The sequence below is a fragment of the Aspergillus fijiensis genome (genome assembly GCF_003184825.1).
Source record: "Aspergillus fijiensis CBS 313.89 unplaced genomic scaffold BO72scaffold_13, whole genome shotgun sequence".
NCBI lineage: Eukaryota > Fungi > Ascomycota > Eurotiomycetes > Eurotiales > Aspergillaceae > Aspergillus > Aspergillus fijiensis.
Window position 1 is genome coordinate 253,408 of NW_024468989.1, and position 24,196 is coordinate 277,603.

The following is a 24,196-nucleotide window of genomic DNA, read 5'->3' on the forward strand; positions in this document are numbered from 1 at the left end:
GAAAGTTGATATCCACCTGCTCTGTTGCAAGCAGAAGCTCGACCACTGCCTCATCGCCCATTTGGGCTGCCAGGGAAAGTAATGTTCTGCCTAATCGATCTGGGAAGTTGATATCTACCTGCTCTGTAGCAAGCAGAAGCTCGACCACTGCCTTATGGCCAAATATGGCTGCCATAAAAAGCGGTGTATGGCCATTTACAGAATCCGGGAAGTTGATATCCACCTGCTTTGTTGCAAGCAGAAGTTTGACCACAGCCTCGTGGCCGTATCCGGCTGCTAGGGAGAGTGGTGTCTGGCCATTTTTGTGATCTGGAAAGTCGATATCCACCTTCTCCGTTGCAAGCAAAAGCTTAACCACTGCCTCATGGCCATATCGGGCTGCGATGGAAAGTGCCGTCCGGCCATATTCAGAATCAAAGGAGTTGATATCCATTTTCTCTGTTGCAAGCAGGAGCTTGACTACACCAGTCAACCCTAAAGATGATGAAATTAGAAGTCTTGAAGCACCCTTAGGAATGCGATACATAGCATATGCAAGATTAGACCATGTTTCATAGACAACAGAGTTTGGGTCACAGATTGAGTGTGCACGTTTGATTAGCGGATCCTCATCTCGCACCCGCGCTTGATGGTAGTGTGTGACCCAGGATCTTGATGCATATTCATCAAAGTCCCCTTGGTGAATGCCTGTCCACTCACCAGTCATCCACGAGATCAATGCAATGCATATAGTTGCAAGAATCCGATGAGACTCCTCTGGTACGAGTGCATGCTTCCATCCGGTGACCTGGAACATACTTTCCTCAATAGCGGACTTATCACTCAAAACTAAGAATTCCTTCGCTGTTTGGTGCAGGAAGTAAACTTTCTCATTTATGATAATGACGAAGAGTCCACACAAGTCCCTGAGGGTTTTTCTGAAGCGCTCTTTCGGTTCGACATCATCACTTATAGCCGTGAATGTTTGGCAGTCCGCATTAAGGTGCAATGCTAAGGCAAGAGATAGCTCTTCCAGTAAGAGCGGCCTTACCGCAGCCGTAATGATATGAAGAAGAGCTTTAGCCTTGGGTTTATCAACACTCCTGTCTAGAATCCTTTCATAGGCGCTTTCAACGGTTTTTGGAAGATTCTGTACCACTCGACGGACATTGCCTTTCGTGAAACCTGGTATGTTCTCGATAACATCTAAGGTAAGACTAACCCACAAGTAGGTTCTATTCTCAACGGCAGTCAGTTGGTGTTCGAGCATGGTGTGTTCGCCTGCCTCGAGTGATCTTCGTTGACTGATATCAGCAACCCTTTTCCTGATGACAAGGTTGATCTCACGAGCTATTTGCTCGACTTCTTTCTCGCCATCACCGCTCAAGTGAATCGTAGGTAGCTTTGCCTCAAGGTCCGAGAATCCACGACGTATGTGGTCGTATGGTCTGCTTGTCATCAAGAATTTGAGCTTGCTTTGTCGGTATTGTCCCGAGTAGTATGCACTAACTTCTTTGATAAGTTGGGCATGGTCCTGACACTCGTCTAATGCATCCAGAATGCAAACAATTTCTCCAGCCGTTGTGCGAGAAGCGGCAGATATAAGCATGTTCCATAACTCAGCCCATGATTGAGCAAGCTTTTTCCCATCAGTCTCCAGCTTATTTAGGTCTCTATCTTGTAAAAGCTGGGGCTGTGCAATGAAAAGTTGACGTAAGATGGCTGCCAGTGCACCTGCTGCATTTCTCTGATCTGGAAAGTCGTCTTTGAAGAAGAAGTAACAAACGGTTCGTTTATTGTCATTGAGAAGAAGGTCATCAACTAGATATCTAGCTAAGACTGACTTGCCGCAACCTGGATCGGCTGAGACCCATAAGAGACCAGCGAGGTTATTGGGAGAACTCTGTTGCCACCTCTGAAAGGTACCGTGTGTGGTGAACCATTCACAAGTTCCAGGCACACGCCTATCGTTTCTGTTTTTGCGATCTTTGTAGGGGCAAGTGTAGAGTAACTTGAGAAACTTTCTGATCCTCTCATCCCGAGCCGATGTTGTCGCCCATAGATCGCGTTGGTGTGCGACATTTTGGATTTCTTCGATTCGTTCCAGAAGATCCTTGTGCTTCTGCTTTGTGCCTTCAGCTTCAATGAGGGAAGTCGTAGTTTCGATGGACTTTTCGTGTTTCTCAATATCTTGGCACAGGCTAGCCCATCCGTCCGAGTCCAAGAAGTCTCTTAGGAACTGCGCAGCTGAGCGTCTATGTAAATAGCAGAGCGCGCGGGCCTGGAACTCGAGAATCTTGCAGCAAAGCGAGGTCAAAGACTCCCTGAGTTGTTTTAGAAGATCTGTTTCCTGGCCCGTCTGAGAAGTCAGGTACAGATCTTCCCTCGCGCGAAGTCGAATCATGGACTCGGAAATCAGGTCTAATCCTCGAAGAAGGACGGCGTGCTGTTCTACTGCTTGAATAATCATCTGAATGAAGTTAGTAGTCTGCGTACAACAGAGCGCGTCGGCGAGAGCATCAAGTCAGGGCTTACACCAAAGCACACCATCACACCAGCGCAGGCAATCGAGGCGGGCGGGCTTGCACTTGCAGCCGTACTGACAACCTCCTTAACGGCGAGGATGTTTTTGAACACTTTGTTGAGCTGGTCTCGCACAGGGACACTATGGTCTCCCAGGTGAACTTCCCATTTCTTTGTCTCGGCTTCAGCTGTTTTGGCATTAAGGAGTTTGCAGAGTTGTTCGTGGTAACTTGGATCACCGTGTTGCAGATCAAGACGATATTGAGATTTCAGTATATCCATCGATTCCGATAGAACCTCGGCCAGTTCACGGTTCTGTTTCATTTTTTGCTCGGCCAAGATCCAGAGATCGCTGGGTTGAGAGGTCGATTGGGGGTGCTTTTCTGGCTTGCATTCCGACTCCTCTGGCGAGGTTGTATCCTCCTTTTTCGGTCTGGTTTTGTTTTCAGACGATGTTTTCTCTTTCTGTCGCCGTGGTTTCTTGAAAAGCCGCTTAGCCATAGAGCAGAGATCAGGCATGGTAGTGGCTCCCGTTGAATCTTGCGGTTGGAGATGACGAGAGCCTTTCTGTGTTGACTTTCAGGAGGATTGTCACCGGTACTTTTAGAGCGGCAGTAAATCGTTGGAAGCTGGGTGCTAGTTCGCTTATATGTTTGCTTGTCACCACCGGACCCCGCCCCCCTCACTAATGTGTTGGTGCGGCTGAGCGGCAGGGGTGCGACAATGCTGATTGCCATCACAAGAAAGCGATTCAGAACATCGATCAATTGCAGTCCTACTATCGAAAAAGAGACGGAGTGGCCCTGCGTATTGCTTTAAAATATCCTTCGACACAATTGCCTTACTAGATTGGAAAGCGTCATCGACCGAGACAAGAGGCATTCATTGCAATTGAGGTGGTATGCTCATGACGCTGGATGTTGATTGTGTGATTCTCCATTTGTGATGATGCATCGAGCAGTATTGCAGATGGCCGTCGCCAACCCAATCACTATTCGCCCATACCATTTGCGTTAAACTGCTATGGGTAAAGTGGTGAGCGGGAGATAATTATAGACCCGATTTTGTATATCTTTCTTGAAATCTTACACCAAACTCCTTGTTCTGTATTGTTAGCTATCTTGAGTCAAGTCAATCTTAAGCCAGAGGAGTCGATCGCAAAAAATGGAAAGTTTTCCTCAATGATAAAGAAGCCTAGTAGAAGTCCCTTCATATGGGACTCTTATTACCCTGATATCCGCATATTTAAGGATAATATCTCTTGAGTAGGCTTAGTGCTCCTCTGTATCACTTCAAGTGTAGCGACTAATCACTATATAGTTAATAGATCGATCGAAGAGTAGTACGCAAGGCAGTAAGGCAGCAAGCATTGATTTCTGGCATCGCTACGTCATTTCATTCATTCCTGGTAGGGCTTAGGGCTGGGCGAGCCCATGATCGACTCCCCTCACATCACGTGAGCAAGTGCCGTCGATTTCGATTGCTGAGTCAGGTGGGCCTCCCCAAGGGGATGTTTTCCAGTCAAACTGGAACTTGCGGCGGTTTCCAGTTCCAATCTTGCGCCCTGCTACCTCGGGAGCACATTCTCGTCAACCAGGCCATGTTGGGCCCCTCAACATCCACGCTACACCTTGCACAATCATTCATGGACTGATTCTCTTCTCGTCTTATCAAACACATTCAATGTGAACACCGCGAACATCCTGCTCAGTGCCCGCGCCGCATTCGTTTCCCGCCTAATTCCGTCATCTCCGCTGTTGTGTTCGCATGTTCTAGCTTCGAGATAGCAATCCACATCCTTACACCGACGATCCTTCACTTCTTGAGCAGAAGCTCCTCGAAACCCGCCTCTCGTCTCTTCGCTCACTTCACCACCCACAATGACTTCTCCTTATCAGTCATCTATCTCGTACTCGCCGTCCGTCGCTGGTCCCGACATGGCGGGCACGTCCCGGGCCATCGCCGACCTGCCTCAATCCCAAGTCGACGCGATTATCCGCACAAAACGGAAGGCGCGCGAACCCAAGGCCTGCTACCCCTGTCACGCTCGGAAAGTGAAATGTGACCGTAATCTTCCCTGCGATGGCTGTGTCAAGCGCGACCATGCCGATCTCTGCTCCTACGAACGCCCCTCCAAGAAGCGCATCATGACGGGCTCGCTTCCGCAATCATTTAGTCCAACCGTCCCTGGGGAGACCATCATAATTCCACCCGAGCCTCCAGCACGCCCGAAACCAGAGGCGCCAGTTAATCGACCAAGCTTGGTGGGCCAGGTAGGGCCCGGACGAGTATCGATCGCGCGCGAGGAATGGGACAATGTTCGCACTCGGTTGCGGGAGATGGAGCAAACGATCAGCAATCTGCGGGTTGGGCTCGAGAGAGCCGAAGATGGACACGGTTCTTCGCTGGAGACCGGGAGCATACAGAGTGGTGATGCCAGTAGTCGGTCGAAGGCTGCTTCCCCGGAGCGGGAGGGCATCCATGCGCCCAACACTTTTGGTGAAGGCACGGTGCACCTGGGGTCCCGGTCGGTGTTGGCGTACATCCTCAACAACAAGTCTGGATCCGATCAGCTTCAGGCCTTGCTGGAAGGTGGGATCTTGCCGAAGCTGGGCCTGGACAACGAATCGGCAACGTATCCGTTTGTTGACCTCTGGTCTTCTGACATGTCAACTTTCGACATCAGCGCCGTCTGCAGTGCCCTTCCTACCGACCAGCAGTGCAAAGAGTCAGTTTGCATCTACCTGTACGTGAGGAATTAATGCTAACCACTTCTACCTGCAGCTTCTTCTACTATTACCGAGACATCGCAGGCGCCATTTACCCTGTTCTCGAGGATGTTCCACAATTTGAGATGAATCTTCACCTTCTGCTAAGTAACCGAGCATCGATGGGTGGTGTATATCGCGCCGATGCAGACCAATCTCAGAAACCCTTTGGTGTGACTATTGCCTACATGGGATTGTTGTTCGCCGTGCTCGCCTCTGGCTGTCAATCGTCGGATCTCCCGGGCAAAGAGCGAGAGTTGACATCCCAAGTCTATGGTTCGTCTTTTTCTACCCTCATTTCGTCGACACTTACTGACTATAGTAGTGTGCTGCTCATACCAGTGTCTTCGTATGACCAACTTCCTCTCGCAGCCGACGATAGATGCCATGCAAACACTACTCGTCATTGGCAACGTCTTGTCGTACAATATGAACCCCGGAATTTCCTACGTGCTTCTTGGTATGACGCTTCGGATGGGCTTAGCTCTCGGTCTACATGTCGAGTCCAGTCGCTTCTCAGCTGCAGAGCGTTATCGCCGCCGCCACGTTTGGTATGTTGAATTTAGCCCCAACACGAAATGACGTGCAAGGAAGTATGATTCTAACTATAGACAGGTGGTCGATGGCATGGCAAGACAGCCATTTCTCACTTTCCTATGACAGGCCCTCTACGACCGCTGTGTGCCAGCCCGAAATTGCGTATCGTGACGATCCAAAGCCTGGCGAAATCTCGTACTTTGAGACGCTGTGTCGAGTCATTGGTCTTGCATTGGAAGTTGTCCGCAGTCGCATGCTGAGTCCGCACTCGCAATTGAGCTACAAGACTATCCAGGGCTACAAGGAACGCATCCAGCAGATCATGATAGAAGCCAAGCCTCACCTCCGGGATCGTAAATACTGTCTCTCTGCAACGGAGCACCTCGAGCGAGTCGTTCTCAAATTGCACACGTCATACTTCTCCTCCGAGCTTTATCGGCCAGCGTTGAAGCTGGCGGGAGAAACGGCCGACCCAGCCGCAGCCAGTATGCGTGCCGACTGTGTCAACAATCTGATGACGACGGTGGAGGCGTACATCGAAATGCATACTGTCAGTTCACATGCGTCTCGATCGTGGATTGCTTTACAGCGAGCCATCAGCTCGATTTTCCTCTTGGCAGTTACCGAAGAATCCAAAACCATCCCCCGTTTCTGGAGCTTGTTGCAGCAGCTCAAGGTCATTATCTCTGAGCGAGCGAACGCCGAGCTTGACTTCAACTCAGCTGATGCCGCTGCTCCTCCGACGGATGGGGCCGCTCCCCCTACACTCAGCACCATTCCTCGAGCACCTAGCACTGCCGCTCCGAGTCCAGCAGGCTTGAACTCTGCATCACCCGGATCCGTTGGTGTCGGTGTTGATACGCAGACGCAGTGGGCCAAGCCGTTGACCAAAACCCTCCGCGCACTGGAGAAACTCGAAGCAGCATTCACCACCCAGGCCGCTCGAGCCGCAGGTCAGGCTGGGTCCCCAGCGTACCTTAACCCGCATGCAGGGTCCAGCATGGGAGTTGCCGGTGTAGCAGCTAGTATGACACCGAGCCTCGGATCTCTCCCGCCTCCGACTCCGGAGAGTTCGACCAGCGGCGAGTGGTCCATCCCTAATATCCTCGATCGTGCGGCCGAGTACATTCATCCACCCTTGTGGAGCTGAGCGCGATAGTAGGAGAAAGGTAATGAACATCATACTGGCGTTTGTGTGGCTCTTTAGCATTTACTGAGATGGTGGGGTTAGCTGGGACTAGGCGATTATGATCACAGCCGGCGCATGTTATGTGGAGTTCGAAAATGGGTTCACATTATTGTCATTAGATACTCCCTCTTCATTCTAATTTATCTATGTGTAGTGTACTCAAGGGATGGAACACGCTCGTATTTCCGCTGTGGTTTGTTTGTTTCTTTCCATTAAGTTTGTACCGAGTAATACTGGGGCTCAATCTCCGTTATCGCCGGATCAATGACCTCATCGCCAACCTGTTTCCATTGCGTCCGCAGTGGACGAAGATGCCTACTGGGACATTCTACTAAGCATCTTGCTGACACTCTACTTACCTCCGTTATCGAAGGACGGACTCGGAACAGAATATCTCGTCCTCGATTTCTAACATCTACAATTACAAATCCTACGCACTGAAGGATGCTGGGCCACCTCTCGCTCAAGTAGACCGGAACCCGAGCACTTAACTCCGCAATACACTCTTGACCAGCAACAGTATATCAACCACATCCACCTCGATCACAAAGCCATAGTATCACAGTCCACAGTCCACAGTCCACAGTCCACAGTCCAGTCTACGGTTCACGCAGTTTGAACTATTCTCACCCCCGATTTCAAAGTGCTTCCAACAATTCACCAACCCCAACACCCGCAAGAACAATGACTACCTACTTGATAACCGGCGCAACCCGGGGCATCGGCCTCGAACTCACGCGCCAACTGGCCGCCAAGCCCGCCAGTGAAGTTCGGCAGATCTTCGCCGCCGCGCGATCATTATCATCACCGTCACTATTATCGACAACAACCAGCCAAACGCCATCCGACTTCCATGCCCTCGTGAAAGAGCATCCCTCGCGCATCACGCCCGTCCCCCTCGACATCACCGACGAAGCCGGCGTGCGACGAGCCGCGCAGTTGGTCGAGCAGGCGCTGGAGGGCCGGGGGTTGGATGTGCTGATCAACAATGCGGGGGTGATGGGGCGGGGGTCGTTGATGGAGATGTACTTCCTCTCCTTTTCCCTTACTTTGCCTATCTTCTCGGTAGGGGTGTCAGTAGACGGTACCTTATGACTAACATGGAATGGGGAATGCAGGAACGACCTCACCTCCTCCTTCGACGTCAACGTCAACGGCCCGCATCTCGTCACGCGCGAGTTCCTCCCGCTGTTGCGGAGGGGCGCCACGAAGAAGATTGTGAATATGTTCGTCCCCCATCCCCCTTCCGATCCCACTTTCTGGGAGAAACTGACGAAACAGCTCCACAACCGTCGGCTCCTTCGCGATGCAATCCGTCTACCGGGAGGCCATGAGTCAGTCGTACAAGATCACCAAGGCGGCGCTGAACATGCTTACCGTGCTGTACGCGCAGGAACTCGAGCAGGAGGGGTTCGCGGTGTTTTGCGTTAGTCCGGGGGTGCGTTCGTCCCTTCCATCTATCCTTCCTTCCTTCTGTTCTTCCTTTCTTCAACCACTGGGATCTGGTCAGAATGGTCAGAACGGTCATCAAGGCCAGAGAAGAGAGTCATAAGGTCAATGCTAATTCAACCGCAGTGGCTCCAAACCGAGATGGGCGGTCCGCGGGCGGATCTCCCGGTGGCGGACGGCGTGCGCGCAACGCTGGAGATCATCCTCAACAAGGGGAAGGAGGGGAACGGGCGGTTTTTCAACATCCACATTCCGGGCTGGAATTCGGGGTGGAATCGGTATGATGGCGGGGAGTGTGCGTGGTAGGTTGGTTGCTCTTCTGCTCTGTAACGGAGAGAGGAAATGAGTATAGGTGCAGAATCCAAACGAAACCTTCTGGCTTTGGTCAAACTGGATCTCCTGCTGCCTAAAGCAAAGGCCGTAGACAAGGATCCTCAGCTCAACCCCGACCCTCCCTCGGAGAATTTTACCAATCCCATCCACCCATTCATCCGAACAAACAAAAACCATCACCAGCAACCAGACAAGACAGCACCGAGCAACCAAATCAGTCCCAATCCCAAGAAACCCAGTGACGGAATCCAATCCCTCCTGCGAACGGATCCCACAAACCCGAGCCCTCTCTCTAAACTAGCCCTCCCCCTTTTCCTTCCCACGAGAACTCCCAGTTCCTCCCCAAACCAAACAAAAGCAAAATGCAAGAGAAAAAAAAAGCAAACATCCTCCTTCCCTCCCCCTCCACCTCCTTCTATCGTATGCCATGCACCACGGCCCGATTGTCACTTGCCTCGTCTGGCACGGTCACTGGATTCGAAATTCCTGTTACCCCAGGTGTATGTATGGATGTATGTATGGATGTACATACTGCGTATTACCACTTCGCTGGCGTGTATCCCTCCGCAGCAAGCAGAGCCGGCTTTCAATGATGATTCCCTTGATGGTGACGATTGTAGTTCCTCGCGGGTACATACATAGACCATCCAATGTACCACCCCATACCTAAACCCACGCGAGATGGGAAAAATAAAAGGTACACGGCAGTGAGTTTCCCACGCGGTGGCGATACTTTAGAGGTACTACCGACTCCGTACATTGTATATAGAAGAGCTACTGATTCTTCATTTTCGAGTGCAATCAGCATGGCAAGGATACGTACAGGAAAGGGGGCAAGAATCACGGGGGTCGGTAGAATCCGACGTCTTGCTGTCCGGTCTTGGACATGCGATGAACTGTGGTCGAAACAGCGACTGCTGCATTTTGTTTTGTTTATCGTCTGGTGTGTGCTATGATGCATACATCTACCGTGTCCCAAGGATGGGGATCCTGGTCTACTTCTTCTAAGACATTCAGTGCTGTTCCGCTCAGATTGGTGCGTCTTAACTCCTTTTAAGTCCATATCTGCGGTGGGTGCACTTCGGCGTTCCTTCTGAGACGCGCAAAGCTCGTGCTGCAAACTACTGCATGCGGAACCAGGGAGGAAGAAATCGAGGACGACAAACAGTGATCAACGAATACTGGCTGGCAGAGTCTTCCGTATGAGTGGTGAGGTCGGATTTTACACTTAGCAGCCGCCATGTTTGCTTCTTGCCACAGCAACTGTCTTCCGTGGCTCACCGCTTCATCATGTCCAGAAGCTACGAGGTACTCTCCAAACTTCAATTCACCGTTGTCATATCTTGAAATCTATCCTATCGCAGAGAAAGATCTGATGAAAATCACTGGATCTGATTTCGCAGTCTATGTACCACAATCTCCTCCCAAAAAGCTCAATATTGGTATATATATAAAAATGAAGTCCATTCACATCATCATCAGCTGCATGCTTTCATTGGCCGGTAGTGAATGTAGCGGGCAAACAGACGTTGAAGTACCTGCATTAACCCAGTCACTAGCTGCCATCATGCCAGGGGATCCAGCCATCGACCCCTGGTTCTGGCACTGGCACAAGGTTTCATGCAACTCAACAGGACTCGACGATCCTGAGAGTTCGACGGTGCTGCTTGCAGTCGGTGGTGATTGCGCCGTTGGTAGGCTGGTCGGCGCTGAACCATGCTGCGTATTCTGCGAGAGCACGATAATTGCTTTTGGTCGCGCTGGTCCTGTGCTCAAGGCTTGCATGATCTGTGGCAACGCTGCCTCTGTGGCAAGACGGTCAGCTTTATGAGTCTGCAACCCCAAATGCGTCTTACCTGTTGTGATGTAGTATAGCGACGATCCCGAGTACTGAGTTTGGCCATTCCATGGCTCGCAAAGAGGTGGTGCATTTGCATCAGCTGATGCGTATCCACCTGTCATTCCTTGCAGGATTTCAGAAGCATTAGAGCTAGACCGCGGGAAATAGGGGTGGTTTCGGAGGGCCGACGGGGACACGTTCGAGGCATCTATCTCGGTGATGTCGTACAGAGGCGATGTGATTGTCATTTGCGTCGAGTACAACGGCAATGGCGCCAACGCAGAATTGCATGATGAGCAGAAATATCTTGACTGGGACATATACGCTGATGCATAGCCGGAGGACCCGTCGGTCATCGACGAAGCGGAGGTGCCGCTGGGGTCAAAGACAGGCGAAATTCGATCCATCGTTGGCGGCCCGTTGATTGAGCTGGGATGGTCCCAACCATTGAGGCTTGCAGCTGCTCGTAGTTCACTGGCGATGACACGCTCCTGAAGCTTTGCGATGCGGTCTCGGATCTTTCGACCTATGTTGCTTGTGAGTTATGGGGTTGACTGCTTTCACGTATTGATCCCACTCACGATGATTCCTCTGTGACAAACGATTCTGCAATCTCCTCCGCTCAATCGGATCCTGCTTCTGTCCAGAGCTATCGCTAGAGCATCTGTCTTCCTTGGTAGGCTGTGTCCGCATCTTCATAGACATCAAAGGAATGGGAGCAACGCGGGTGTTGAAGTACTGCTGTCGGCGTGAACAAAAATCTTCCGTAACGGCGAACACCATACGCAAGTAGCATTAAAGATAGCCGGGTGCGAGGCTGGAGGCTGGATTCATATATTTGGCGTCTTGCGGGGTAGCAATGCGTGTTGGGAGTGACAGAGCCTCCACCTGCTGCTGCGTGTTTCGCTGTCAAACCGTCAGTAGGCCGATCTTGCTGCAATCTAACCTTCCTTCCTTATAAGGATAATATGCACTCAGCTCACCGTATCCGAGAACTCAAGGGAGCCAAATCCCGGATATTCCAGGGACCTTCTGCTTGATGTGATTGGCTCGAATAGAAAATATTACGAGGTTGCGCAATGGGTGCAACATGAGGTCGGGCGTATAACCAAGGAAAGGTCGTGGCTCGTGCTCGCAAAGCAGTATTTGAATATCCACCGTGCGTGGTTACTCGAACCATTCTATATGTCTTCTCTCAGGCCCTCCAGCCAGCCAGTCAGCCATGGCTCCTTGCTTTTCCACTGCACTGGTACTTGACTCGTGACTTCTCAAGCCACGCGCTGGACGTCCTGTTTCCAGTCCGCGCTGCAACCCCGGTCCATGTCATACGCCGGGCCTTGGCTGTAAAGGTGCCCAGACAATAACGATCATAGCTCTGAGGCGCGGGCAAGGCTTCACTTGGCGCTGCTGATCATTGAAGAGTGTGTCCAACCATGATCAGCGAACAGGCTTTGCATGAATATCGAGAGGGCTAGGTCACAAAGGTCGAGCCAGATCTGCCCGCCAAATGAGTCTCAGCTGATATCATGCATCCAGCTGTCCGGACCTAGAGTTATTTTTCTCATCGAGTATACTAGTCTGGCAAGACATGCGCACGGATCCAGAGCAATAATTATAATGAACTGACCGAGCTATGCGGCAGCCGGGAACGGATGAGAGCAGGCAGGCCTGGGGCCCTGGGGCCCTGGGGAAGGGCACAAGCAAGTCGTTCCAGTGCTTCGGTATACACGACCACTCCTTTTTTGCATGTACCCGGGAGCGCCGTGTAGTATGACCATGTGTACGGTACCCGTCAGTGCGCATCCTCGATCACGGTGCACCAGTTAGGGCTAAATGACCCTCTTGGCGTAGCTAATGACGAGCTTACCCAAGCTAGTCTAAACAATACAGGCCAACAGCAATGCAGATGATACATTTCTTGGGCTGAACATGATGAGAGTGAGATTAAAATTAGCTCAGCATCCTAGCCTCGAAATGGTATGGCTGGCGTACCGTCACGGTAGCGATTGGGATAGTGAACCAGTTGCATGACCGGTAATACTCGACCATGGCTCGATTGGGTTGCATATAGGTCAAATGCGAATTGAAAGTGTAGAACTACTGAATACCAGTCAGGATGAAAATCCTTTGCAAGCTTAGTGTTCATCATCACTCGGAGAAACAAGGCTCTCCTACTATGGGCGGATCCGAGAATGACGATTAGTGGTGGTTCGAGGGAGGAATATTGAGTGGCAGTGTAGAATTGGTCGCTTAGGATGCCTGAGCTCAGCTTCACGGCTGATCTGTCGTCAGCATCGAGCCCTGACGTGGGTTGCCCCGAAGACCAATCAATCGATTTCCTGGCAAGCGAGGTTGGAGAGACTGAAGCCGACAGGCAGATGAGACAGCGTGTCAGATCATCAAGGGCAATAGATCCCAGCTCCGAGTCAATGGAAAGGCAGACCAGGGTATTCGTATCCGGACTGGCGTGTTTTGGATGTGAGTTGACCAGAGAATCACTGGCAAATGATCCAGCTTCTGTGTTACCCTGATGAATCTGGAGCAACTTTGAGCCGTCCTTGGAAGGGAACCGTGATTGTGTGGTAGCACCGATCTCGGGTAACTGGGAAGTGTTTGTTGACTGATCCATTGATGGAATGAGTGACTGAATGAGTGGGTTAGTGGGGTGGGGGGAAGCAAGAGGGAAGAATGAAGAGGGAAGAGGGAAGTGGAAGCTGAAGCTGAGGTGGAATTCACTTTGGATGGATGGATAGACTAAGGTAAGGCAATGGCACTCGTCCCGTGACTGAGTCCCTTCCCTGTCTGAAACACACACACACACACACACACATACACTTGCACTTGCACTTGCACACCCTCTCTATCTCTCTTGCTCTTTTGCTTCACCCTTTCTGTCACTCTCTCTCGTTCGGTCAGTCTGATCAACAGCCAATTCTAGTTGCATCAGATTGCAGACATGTATCGGTTCAAAGATTAATAGCAGACAGACATCCTCAAAAGCAAGCATGGAATGGTTTAAAACCCTCATTATTCCCTGCTGTGACACATTTCCATTGCAGTCGATCATCTCTCCCACTGCGGCCCTTCTCTAATTGACACCCAGCTTCAGGATATGGAAGGAAAAACCGGTTACTTTCCAGTGACCGGTGTCGGCTTCAACCGATCATGAATCTGGGCATGGTCCGAGAGCTGCACGCTGGCTCTGAACCTCCCCCATGGCATTGCTTGAGCGAGTCTAGACGTCAGTTGTCATTCTTGACCAGGTACCCCCGTTACTCTGTTTCCATCTGCTTCTTTCCCAACTCCCTCATGTTCCAGAGAGAGCTTTGGGCATGATTTCCTCCAAGCCCATCACCATGGCTAAGGGGACCGCAAGGATGCTGAGTCGCCCGAGGAAGACCGTATTGATGCACTCTCTCAGTACCGTAACATACTAATCTCAAAGGTTCAAGAAGCCTACATGAATCGGAAACAACGGACCAAGTCAAGAACGAAGTTAGCACTCACGCTAACCCCCACATCACAATCAGGAAATCAGATCATGAAATTCGGGGATCCAGCCCCACATCACGGCAACGGCGCTTGCGAAAGGTGTTGCAATCAGGGCCGGGGCGACTTTTTCTCGGAGGGCCCTACAAGAACAGACGTCGACGCATTGCATTTGATCACATGTCAGGAGGGGCCGGGGGGAGCGTGCTTTTGTCCATCGACGTTCGCCTGTTGGACAAGGGCATCCGAGCGAATTGACTGGATCCCCAGTTGTATGACCCCAGAGATGGCACAGAAAGGCGAATCGGATTTTCATTCAGACGGTCTGTTCGACCACCGTGGGAGGATGGCTGTCTGCAATCATCGGTTGCACTGCGAAGTGGCTTGAACTCTGCTGATTGTTGTTTAGGCTATAATGCCTCGGTATGAGCAGGTCGCGTGCGGTAGCAGGGTACTATACCCATAAGCTTGGGATCCGGTCAAAATCGCCCCTCGCCAGCTCTGGAGTGAGAATCGTAGATGGCCAGCAAGGAATGAGGCTCACTTCACTCTCTTCGGCGATAGCTCCGCTTCCGTATCTTGAGTGTGTAGTCAATTATGGGGACCTTCATGCATTTTCTGGTGGACAAAAGGATATAGTTCAAGCATGACACGCAACTCATACAACCCTTGGGTGACTCTCGGGACGGCAACCTCTACCACAGCAGCTGCCTCTGGTCTACCACCGATAGGTTCCAGGCCCTCTAGGCTCTTACATAGAATAAGATGCTCACGGATCGGATGCGTTGGTGGCATTGGTGCGAGGCAAGTACTACTCAACAGTGTGAAATCAGATATCATGCTTATGCCGCTTCTGAGGCAGGATATGAAGCTCTCAGCAAATCATATACAGGAGATGAGCTCCCAAGGCCACTTTCTTCACAATCAATCTACAGAGTCTCAAGACATGGTTCTTTTACGTCACAATATCCTTCGATATACTCATTCCTCCTTCGCTGACTTATATTGACGTATGTAAAGATTCACCTTTTATCTTTATGATTTTACCACACATCAACATAATTATTTCTAGTGGCAAAGGGAGAATATTTGATGAGTTCAAAGAAACAGGATCAGTTACATACTTCGTAACAGGCCAAAGCCACTTGAAATTAAGAAAGATATACCTCCATGTTGGGTCCTCCTCCAATCTTAGGTCACCAGACGATGCCCTTTCTGAAATTCATCTGGTTTACTGCCACGGAGATCAGCGAGACGGCTGCAGTGGCGACGGCACTACCCAAAAAATATACACGGCCGGCAGATCTGACATCCGCTTAAAACTTCCCACATATGGTATTGACAGTCAACACTGTCTGTACCTCAATGGCATTGCCTTTAATTCCAGTCTTTCCCGGATCATGTAGTCCACCGCTAACTTGCAAGTCTCGGCCATGTATAATCCTGCCTACTAAGGCGCGGGCCGTACCGTGTATTCCATGGATCGATAGATCCCATCACGGGATGAAAGGTCTAGGCCCCACAATAATCCCATGGCTGTGGCAAATCCAAGCTCAGTAACTACGATTAAGCAGGAGCTGAAAGATGCGAGGTTGGGACCGTGAGCCCGACACGAGTCGAACGCGCATACTCTCAGAGGCAGTCGCAGGCTACGTTCTTACCTGGGTGAGTCAAATGAGTACTACAAGTCGAAGTCGAAGTAGAAAGGAGCTGAGCAATACAGGCATCAAGGAAAGAATCCAGATCATAACATTAGATCATAGCGAATCAAAAAAGGTCGAATGACCCGGAGTAGTACCACGGAACATGCAACATGTAGCATACATTACAACCGCAATTTGGATATCATGAGGATAAGACACAGAATGGGAAACTTCAAAGACCACCAGAGGGTCTAGCCTGCTCGGGGCCGGGGCCCTGTGACAGCGAAAAGTCCTAGCGGCTTCACGGTGAACGCGCCATTATAGTTTTCGGTCGCCGGGTTGGTCACGTAGTTCTTGTCGGCCAATTCAAACTCCACGTCTTTGAGGATGCTGACCAGCGTGAAGAACGACCATTCCCACGCGTACTGCTTCCCGATACAGTGACGCTTGCCGTTTCCGAATCCTTTCTTGACACTCGACGGCAACCGGTCGTACTTCTCGCCGACCATACGCTCGGGCTTGAATGCATCGGGATCCTCGAAGATGGCCGGGTCGCGATTCACACCATACAGGATCGCGATGAGGGGTTGATCACGCGGAACTTCGTACTCGCCTCCAGCGAGGTAGACTGGGCCTTCGTCGGATGGGATGGCTTCGATGTTGAAGCCAGGGGCCGGAGGGGCGAGACGCATAGCTTCGCGAAGAATGGCGGTGCAGTAGGGGAGGTTTGCCAGATGCTCGTGTTCGATCTGGGCACCGGGTCCTCCAACGACAGCATCCAGTTCTTCCCGGGCGCGCGCAATCTCCTTGGGGTTCTTCATCAGATAGTAAAGGGCGAACGCAACAAGGTTCGGTGCCGTTGCGCTGCCGATAAAGACGTTGATGATTTCGTCAATCTGTTGGACGTCGTCCAGTCCCTTTCCTGTTTCTGGATCTGTGCCCTCGATGATCGCGTGTAGCATATCTTTCTTGGCGGACGGGTTGGCGCGCCGATGTGCGATGCAGTCAGCTGAATAATCGCGCAAAGCCTTGTTGAAGTTGTCGAACTTGCGCTGATAGAGGAGCCAGTTGAGAAACTTCGGGCGGCTAGGGCGTCGGACAGCTTCGGTGGTAGCGCCCTCCATGGCCTTGATGAGCGTCGGCTCTGGACCTTCTAGGCAGTGCAGTCGCTGGTCGAAGAAACACAGCATGTTCGCGGCATGGTTAAGACGATCTAAGTCGTCGGTGACATTGACGCGCTGGCGCGGTCCAGCGGTCCACTTCCTGATCAGATCGCTCGATACCTCGCGCATGTCCGTGAAGACCTGCGCGACGGCTTCCGGGGTGACAAGGGGCGCCATGATGCGGTGGGCGACGCCCCAAGAATCCATTTCACTATGGAAGGCTGTGAATAGACTCGAGTGAACCGCCTGTCGAATCTCGACGATGGGCCCGTTGACACATTTTCGGAAGCGCTTCTCGTCGCAGATTTCTTCCAGGAGGGCGGCGCCAGTGACCAGAACAATGTCGTGGCCGAGAATGGTGACTTTACAAATGGGACCTGCAAAGCATAACAAACATTAGAACCGAGAAGATACATCAAGCCTGGAATAGGTGAAGGCTTACGATACTTGGTCGAAAGTTTGTTGAATGACATCCAGGGGTTGCCAGAGTTCACGTCGAAGAGGTTACCGAGGAGGAAGACCCCGGGGGGCTTGGGAATTGCTGACGGCATGATGTGATGTTCGAGGGACAAATAGAGCAGAAAGCAAGAAACTCAAGTCAATCAGAGGACGCAAGCCTGTGTTATAAGCCAGCCAGCCAGCCTCCACACTTTCGGTGTGTAGGCGGCGTTTCGGCTCCCCCGTGCGACCTCCATAGAGACGGTACGAGTTGTGAATGGTTTTGAAAGAGTGCTGTGGCTGCAGATCTCAGCTGAGCTGAAATCTCGCCGATTCGCGCGACGATCCCTTCGATAGTCGGTTGTTCGCGCCCTTGACGAGGCCCCACTGGCGTCACCCCAGTGGTCGAGCGCCAGAGCCGATCTCCGCACAGATCATGGTTCATCTGGAGGGTGGGAGCTACCTTGCTTGACGCCACGGGAGGGTATGCCACTCAGAATCGACCGGTTGTCAGCGAAAGGGAGGAATGCTCGTAATGTGGTCCAGGGCCCTGTCAACAAGAGCAGACTCAGTGCATGGTCTCTGTACAGTGTACATACTGGTTGCATGAGTGATTGCACTGTCCTTGCCCTGCCCTTGAAGGTCGAAGTCGATCGCCGACAATCATGATGAAAGAAAGAATTTATCAACTGAAGGGATATTGTTGGTTTGTTTGGTTGAAGGAAGCGCACTCCGCAGCTGCAGCGCCAAGAAGGTCCATCGTATCTCCACTTTGGACGTGCCGTAGTGGATAAACAGGGCCCAATGGCATTTCCCACCCACTGCAATCTCACCTCTGCACAACCGAGAGAAAGGAGAGGGCTTGAGGTGAGACAAGTCGTCTGACCGGAGAGGTTCGCTATCCTGCCCAAATCATGGTCGATCGCAAGTCCTTTTAGGTTGATACCAGAATCTGCAGACTAAAGTTGAGTAAGTACTAAAGTAGCACAGGCCCTCTCTGATTATAGTCGAACTCTTACTGGCCGACCACTTCTTGAAACTGAAGTGAAACTGAAGCCAAGCGTAAAAGTAAGTGGTCAAAACTGGAACCGAGAGGTTGGACCTAAGACTTGGAGTTGAATCGAGTGAGTGAGTGGAGAGCTGAAGATCGATCGGAATCCGCCTTTCCCTTCACATGACTGGCCTCTTCTCATGAATTGAAACATCCATTGAATTGATTTTGCAAGTCACCACCAACTCAACTTACACCCATGAAACTTTCTTCCCTGACGTATGTGATACTAGGTTACCAGACCTTCTTTCGTTTGCCCCAACTCGCAACACAGACTAGCGCAACACTGATGCAATAACTACCTATTTATCATGCATGGTACCGAGACCGTAGTTTGTGACCTGTCAGTAGGTTAGTTGTTGCGTCACCACCAGCTTCTAATTTCCCAGTTCCCTCAGCCCATCGCGCCCGTTGCGCTCGTTGCGTCAAATTCAAACATCATGCGACTATCCAGAAGAATGAACGACTCGTATCGGAAGCCTCGTTGCTGTTCTTGATACCTTGACTGACCCGGAACACTGCTATTCCAGACGTCACTGTACCCCTCGAAGAGCATACGCCAGTAGCACGCTTCCGCTGCCTTGGTGAGATACCGGTCGCGGAATGTTTGTACACTATTGCTGGCAATGCGTTCTGCCCGTGATGGGTCGTCCAACAACGGTTCCAACTTGGCTGCCAAGTCACTGAAACTTCTGTCGACTTCGATGTAATTCTGGCTCGGTCCTTCTGAAAGGAGCAGGTAGTGGTGATGCTGGATGTACTGCAGCTTGTGGGCTACAACAACCGAGTTGCACGCCTGGCGGTATTTCAGAGACGCGGAATAAGATCGTCCTAAGATCCATCTTCAGCGTTGCGCTAGACCAGATACAACCATCAGCGTGCAAACGCAAAAGCTTACCTTCAACGTGGGCTATGAACATGTATCGGCAATGGTCCTCTAGGCTCATGACGTTCGTTCGTTGATTCCAATCCACGTGTTTGACATCACCCCACGGCTGGCCTCGCGCAGCATCCATCAGCGCGCGCCGCAGCTTAGGTGCGAAACTGGGCTTTCCTCGCCAGACAAGCTGTCTTTTCTTTTGCGACCAGGGGATTTCTGTGCACTTGATGTGGTCGACTACTTGGTCGTATGGCCCAATGGAATTTTGTACATTCTCTCATGCCCAGTAGCCAAAGTCAGGCATGAGCCAAACCGCCTCTTCTCCGGCAGACCTTGCAAACGCCCAGATAGGCTGGTCGTCAGTGGTCACGTCCGTGACTTTATCCTCCACGGAGAAGACAAACTCCAGATCTTGCTGGATGGCTCGTTCGGGGTTTGTTATCAAGGCACGGTGGATCGCACTCAGCACAGCTAAAATCTTTCGTCGATGATCTTCACCTCGTGATAGCGCGTTCACCACATAAAGCTCTCCGCGATGAATGAACGCCCGCGCCATGCCATGCTTCAACGGGATGTATTCCAAGTGCTCGACGTCAAGGCCACCATGCGTTCTCCAGAATGTCCCTGCACGCAAGATATCTTCGAACAAACCTGGGAAAGCGGCCATGCACTGAGCTCGACTTAATCCTTCATTGCCACTATCTCGACCCGCCTCAAACTTCCAGGCCGAGACAGCAGGAAGTGCAGTCGGAGGGAGAGGCTTCTTAGGAGCACACTTCAAGCAGCTGGCACATTGAAAAGTGGTTGAGGTCAGACACGCACAGTGGCCCGCAGGGATTAACTGAGTAAGTAAAGGGTGGATGTATTCGCGGTCTGAGTTGACGCCGTACCAGATGAGGACGATTCCGATCACAGAGAATAGTCCCATCAAATAGATAGTCTGAAGAAGATGGCTTTGTCGTAAACGCCATCGATGACTTCGAAGGAGTGCCATGATGGAGATGAGGATGGAGGGGCTCTGCTTGTGTGGATGGTGGCTCCCATTCTGATGAAATGGCAAGGTTGTGGATAGGAGAAGATAGAAAAGGCGGAAAGATGATGGTGGAAGCCTAGAGAGGTCATTCACTGCAACAGTGTGCATCTCTGAGAGCCATGACTTCTCTCTGTGAAAGGGGCTGTGTGATGGAAGCTTTGAGATCTGAGGCATACGCGGCAACTGCTGTAAATTCGTGGCTGTCTCAAATCCTAGAGCTCTAAAGAGGTCGGTCCTTCCTCTGGTCGGTGATGCTACTGTCATATCTTACTAACTGAGGCTATGCTAAAGATTTCAGTACACGTCTGGACAGCCTTCCTTCTAATAATATCACGACGATCTGATTATAGACAGGTGCTGGCAGCCGTGGGGGCTTTGTGCTCGAAGTTACATCTCTATGGCGCTCCGGTCTACTTGCTGCTTTACCCTACATGACAGAAGATTCTCAATGATGATACACTTGATGGTCGTTCCGCAAATCATGCTCTCAAGGATCGAGCGTAGATCGTTCCACCCCCGTACGCATAGCATCTGCGTCCGACTTGCTGTATAGGTACTGTACAAGGGATCCACCACTGTCCCGCGCAGTGGATCGTTTAAGAGTGACTGCAGTCTGCAACACGGACTGTCCGTCGACCATAGACGGCGATATGGTGAATGGTAAACGAAATCCTCCGCAGGTCTCTTCTACAAGCATTTGGCATATCAAAATTGAGGTTGTTGAACTGCTACTGGGCGGTGAGCCAAACTCTCCAAACAGGCAAACGCACAGACCACTTTCCACTTGGCAGGTTGACGCGCTTTCAGTTCCACTGCATCCCATCCATAGTCCCAACTGTGTTGTCGGCTTCCATCTTTTACCTTGTCTCCCTTCAACTTGGGGCCTATACTTAATATTTTCTTTTTGACTAACTACAATCAACCCTCACTCTCTTCTCTCTGCAATCTGTGCAGATCCTGCGCCGCACTACGCACATCAGCGAAGGCTTTACCGCCACTCTTTCCCGCGGACTGTTTATCCTCCCGCCCAAACATTCGTCGCCCCTCCAACCCGCCTCATGCCTCTCGGTCGATGGATGCCACCGTCGTGACCGCCCCGTCGTCCGTGAATCTCCCCCTAACAACTCCTGTCTCGCTTTCCACGTGCTCGTATCGCTCATGGAAAAATTCTTGCGCTCCTGGCGCCAGGATGCGCTGAATCGAGGCCAGCATGACGCAGCCATTTATATCGGCGACAAGGTGCTGGCCCTGACCAGTGAGTCCCCCGACGGTATGCGGCCGTGAGCTCTTTGCTCGCATGTCTACACGGACTAATCTAGGGACTACCGTGTTCCAGACAGTGACTCAGATGCCTTCTGGCTAGCACAGGTTCATTTCTCGAACAACAACTACGCCCGCGCCCTGGCCCTCCTCTCCCGCAAAGACCTCATCTCCCGAAGCACGGCTTGTCGCTACCTTGCCGCACACTGCTACATCAAGCAGAACCAGTTCGAGCAGGCGCTCTCCGTCCTCGGGGACCATAATCCAACTCATCTAGTCCGCAGCAGCAACAGCCGTCGCAAGCTGCAACACGTCAACGGCCAAAGCCATGTTACTTTGCGGAACGGAAAGACAACAGCGTCGCGGATCGACCGTGGCGAGGAGCGGGAAAAAGAAGACGCAAACAATGTCCGATTTGAGGCAGCAATGTGCTACCTGAGGGGGCTCTGTTTCGCGAAGCAGAATGCCTTCGACCGCGCGCGGGATTGCTACAAGGATGCGGTCCGGATCGATGTTCAGTGCTTCGAGGCGTTCGACCAGCTCATGAAGAACTCGCTCATGTCGCCTGCGGAGGAACTGGAGTTCCTCGAGTCGCTCGACTTTGATTCTGTCTCCAGCCCCGATCCGTCAGTCGCGCAAGAGGCCGCCCATTTTACCAAGATGCTATACACCACCCGACTGTCCAAGTACTCCTCCCCTACGATTCTTTCAGATGCCACCGAAACTCTTTCGACGCATTACAACCTATCGGAAAATCCAGATATCTTGCTATCGCGGGCAGAAGCCCTATATACACAGTGTCGGTTCGCACAAGCTCTCGAACTCACCTCGTCTATCCTCTCCACGTCGCAAACGAGTGCATCTTCGACGCAGACGGCAGCTGCAATGCACGTGTCCGCTCAAAGCCACCTTGGACATCCGCCTGCAGTCTATCCCTTACATCTGGCGTGTCTCTACGAGACCGGAGCCACAAACGCACTCTTTCTTTTGTCGCATACGCTCGCTGATCACGCTCCAGAGGAATCGTACACTTACCTCGCCATCGGCGTATACTATCTATCAGTTTCTAAGATCGCCGAGGCGCGACGGTTCTTCTCCAAGGCCTCCTTGCTGGATCCTCATTCCGCGCCAGCATGGATTGGCTTCGCTCACACCTTTGCCGCCGAAGGAGAGCACGACCAGGCGATTGCCGCGTATAGCACGGCGGCGCGGCTCTTCCAGGGCAGCCACCTACCTCAGCTATTCCTAGGCATGCAGCATCTTGCATTAAACAACATGTCCCTTGCTCAAGAGTACCTTTCGGCAGCGTACTCCATGTCCACCGGGGACGCGTCGGGGTCTGCCCCAGCCATCCGTGCCAACCCATCTTCCGAGCTAACGTCCCTTGGTGGCGACCCTCTGGTCCTAAACGAACTCGGGGTTGTCTTCTATCACCAGAACCACCTTGAGGCGGCCGTTGAACTCTTCCGCCGGTCTCTCGCACTAGCTACATCGCTGGAATGCGAGCCTGGGGCGTGGGTAGCGACGCGAGCAAACTTGGGACATGCCTTGCGTCGCATTGGGCGATTTTCGGAAGCGCTGACCGAGTTCGATGAGTGCCTACGCATTGGCGCCGCCGGCGCAAGTTTCGGGTACAGCCCATTCTTAGGGGGCAGCGGCGGGAGCGCGTCGGGCGTGGCCACGTCGGGTGTCGGAGGCTACGAAGACCGCGGGCTGGTCGGCTCATTGCACACTGCTCGCGGGCTTGTATTACTGGAGTTGAGCCGCACCATGGAAGCCGTGACAGCGCTACACGAAGCGGTACGAGTGCTCGGGGCCAGCGGGGGCGGTGATGCAGCAGGGGGCGCTGGCATCGCCGGCACACTGCTTTCTCGCGCGCTGGAGATCTGGGCACTGGAAGGCCAAGAGACCGAACAACTGGTGTTTGAAGAAACGAGAACCACAGCCAGTCGAAGCTCGACGCGATCATCCAAAGGCAAGGGGAAGAGCGTTTCCCGGCGGCGAGGGGCTCGGGAGGAATCGTACACCGAAGAATGGACCGATGAGGTGGCCCATGCCGATGCTCCCAGCGCAGCTGCGTACGCGGAAACGCTCGAAGAGAAAGTGGAGATGGAGCTGGACGACGAAGCGGACGGCATGTTGCGGCAGGCAATGAGCCGCGTGCGAGGCGGGCGCAGCAGGCGACGGGTAGTTGAGGTGGAAAGCGACGAGACGCCCGGGCCTGCGAGCGGACGGAGTCGAGGAACGAGGCTGGTGCGAAGCAACACGAGGCAGCAGTGAGATGACATTGGAGCATAGACTACTGGGCGTTCGTTTGGATGAATTATACCCGGGTATTGTTGTATTCCTTGCCGATGGATCCATAGCAGACATTATTTATTCGAGGGGGGAATGCTATTGAATGTAGAAGATGGTTCGTCGCAGCTCTGCTTGAGAGTAAATTGTACACCTGGCAGGCATTACTTTAGATGTAGTGAGGCAGCGCAGCTGACATACTGGGTACTCCGTAGTCGGTAACATAACTACTCCGTACGGAGTACTGCGTAGGCATATCGATAAGCGCACGTGATTCTCACATGATCCTATCGCTCGATAGCGGCCGGGCGCAAATCGCCTTCGCC

The 24,196-nt window shown here is 52.0% G+C and overlaps 9 protein-coding genes across 9 annotated transcripts; 4 read left to right on the forward strand and 5 right to left on the reverse strand.

The window, feature by feature from the left end:
- Nucleotides 1-16: 16 nt before the first annotated feature.
- On the reverse strand, nt 17-2,831 carry BO72DRAFT_446189 (uncharacterized protein; the record flags this gene model as incomplete). Its single annotated transcript, XM_040944236.1, has 2 exons — nt 2,515-2,831; nt 17-2,449 (listed from the first exon to the last, which is right to left on the reverse strand). Coding segments are annotated over exons 1-2 (2,745 nt in total), but the record flags the coding sequence as incomplete, so codon positions are not given.
- Nucleotides 2,832-4,287: 1,456 nt separating this feature from the next.
- On the forward strand, nt 4,288-7,050 carry BO72DRAFT_42813 (putative C6 transcription factor). Its single transcript, XM_040943016.1, has 4 exons — nt 4,288-5,230; nt 5,287-5,546; nt 5,596-5,821; nt 5,886-7,050. Exons 1-4 carry the CDS (start codon nt 4,383-4,385, stop codon nt 6,955-6,957), a joined length of 2,406 nt encoding a protein of 801 aa, XP_040803395.1. The 5' UTR covers nt 4,288-4,382; the 3' UTR covers nt 6,958-7,050.
- Nucleotides 7,051-7,680: 630 nt separating this feature from the next.
- On the forward strand, nt 7,681-8,751 carry BO72DRAFT_466963 (SDR family oxidoreductase; the record flags this gene model as incomplete). Its single annotated transcript, XM_040946808.1, has 4 exons — nt 7,681-8,021; nt 8,115-8,222; nt 8,278-8,434; nt 8,572-8,751. 4 exons carry the CDS (start codon nt 7,681-7,683, stop codon nt 8,749-8,751), a joined length of 786 nt encoding a protein of 261 aa, XP_040803396.1.
- On the forward strand, nt 8,657-9,719 carry BO72DRAFT_42772 (uncharacterized protein). Its single transcript, XM_040942992.1, has one exon. It carries the CDS (start codon nt 8,788-8,790, stop codon nt 9,418-9,420), a length of 633 nt encoding a protein of 210 aa, XP_040803397.1. The 5' UTR covers nt 8,657-8,787; the 3' UTR covers nt 9,421-9,719.
- Nucleotides 9,720-10,132: 413 nt separating this feature from the next.
- Nucleotides 10,133-11,499, reverse strand: xanC (transcription factor xanC). The gene is made up of 3 exons (XM_040943059.1): nt 11,200-11,499; nt 10,635-11,144; nt 10,133-10,583 (listed from the first exon to the last, which is right to left on the reverse strand). The coding sequence occupies exons 1-3, from the start codon at nt 11,399-11,401 to the stop codon at nt 10,246-10,248; spliced, it is 1,050 nt and encodes a 349-aa protein (XP_040803398.1). The 5' UTR covers nt 11,402-11,499; the 3' UTR covers nt 10,133-10,245.
- A 1,002-nt stretch (nt 11,500-12,501) lies between these two features.
- BO72DRAFT_42775 (uncharacterized protein) lies at nt 12,502-13,319 on the reverse strand. Its single transcript, XM_040942998.1, has one exon. The coding sequence runs from the start codon at nt 13,245-13,247 to the stop codon at nt 12,582-12,584; it is 666 nt and encodes a 221-aa protein (XP_040803399.1). The 5' UTR covers nt 13,248-13,319; the 3' UTR covers nt 12,502-12,581.
- Nucleotides 13,320-15,833: 2,514 nt separating this feature from the next.
- BO72DRAFT_42922 (putative cytochrome P450) lies at nt 15,834-17,650 on the reverse strand. The gene is made up of 2 exons (XM_040943066.1): nt 17,356-17,650; nt 15,834-17,290 (listed from the first exon to the last, which is right to left on the reverse strand). The coding sequence occupies exons 1-2, from the start codon at nt 17,462-17,464 to the stop codon at nt 16,002-16,004; spliced, it is 1,398 nt and encodes a 465-aa protein (XP_040803400.1). The 5' UTR covers nt 17,465-17,650; the 3' UTR covers nt 15,834-16,001.
- A 1,146-nt stretch (nt 17,651-18,796) lies between these two features.
- BO72DRAFT_466965 (uncharacterized protein) lies at nt 18,797-20,276 on the reverse strand (the record flags this gene model as incomplete). Its single annotated transcript, XM_040946809.1, has 3 exons — nt 18,797-19,233; nt 19,301-19,556; nt 19,596-20,276. 3 exons carry the CDS (start codon nt 20,274-20,276, stop codon nt 18,797-18,799), a joined length of 1,374 nt encoding a protein of 457 aa, XP_040803401.1.
- Nucleotides 20,277-21,131: 855 nt separating this feature from the next.
- On the forward strand, nt 21,132-23,986 carry BO72DRAFT_446199 (anaphase promoting complex subunit CDC16). Its single transcript, XM_040944237.1, has 2 exons — nt 21,132-21,570; nt 21,652-23,986. Exons 1-2 carry the CDS (start codon nt 21,474-21,476, stop codon nt 23,853-23,855), a joined length of 2,301 nt encoding a protein of 766 aa, XP_040803402.1. The 5' UTR covers nt 21,132-21,473; the 3' UTR covers nt 23,856-23,986.
- The last annotated feature ends 210 nt before the right edge of the window (nt 23,987-24,196 follow it).

Bases quoted from the DNA above. Each gene is read 5' to 3' on its own strand.
- BO72DRAFT_42813 (XM_040943016.1), top strand. From the start codon at position 4,383: ATGACTTCTCCTTATCAGTCATCTATCTCGTACTCGCCGTCCGTCGCT. The intron at 5,231-5,286 runs GTCAGTTTGCAT...TTCTACCTGCAG, and splicing joins ACCGACCAGCAGTGCAAAGA to CTTCTTCTACTATTACCGAG. The intron at 5,822-5,885 runs GTATGTTGAATT...AACTATAGACAG, and splicing joins TATCGCCGCCGCCACGTTTG to GTGGTCGATGGCATGGCAAG.
- BO72DRAFT_42772 (XM_040942992.1), top strand. From the start codon at position 8,788: ATGAGTATAGGTGCAGAATCCAAACGAAACCTTCTGGCTTTGGTCAAA.
- xanC (XM_040943059.1), bottom strand. From the start codon at position 11,401: ATGGTGTTCGCCGTTACGGAAGATTTTTGTTCACGCCGACAGCAGTAC. The intron at 11,145-11,199 runs GTGAGTGGGATC...CAAGCAACATAG, and splicing joins TTTGTCACAGAGGAATCATC to GTCGAAAGATCCGAGACCGC. The intron at 10,584-10,634 runs GTAAGACGCATT...GTCTTGCCACAG, and splicing joins GCTATACTACATCACAACAG to AGGCAGCGTTGCCACAGATC.
- BO72DRAFT_42775 (XM_040942998.1), bottom strand. From the start codon at position 13,247: ATGGATCAGTCAACAAACACTTCCCAGTTACCCGAGATCGGTGCTACC.
- BO72DRAFT_42922 (XM_040943066.1), bottom strand. From the start codon at position 17,464: ATGCCGTCAGCAATTCCCAAGCCCCCCGGGGTCTTCCTCCTCGGTAAC. The intron at 17,291-17,355 runs GTAAGCCTTCAC...TATGCTTTGCAG, and splicing joins CAAACTTTCGACCAAGTATC to GTCCCATTTGTAAAGTCACC.
- BO72DRAFT_446199 (XM_040944237.1), top strand. From the start codon at position 21,474: ATGGAAAAATTCTTGCGCTCCTGGCGCCAGGATGCGCTGAATCGAGGC. The intron at 21,571-21,651 runs GTGAGTCCCCCG...ACCGTGTTCCAG, and splicing joins CAAGGTGCTGGCCCTGACCA to ACAGTGACTCAGATGCCTTC.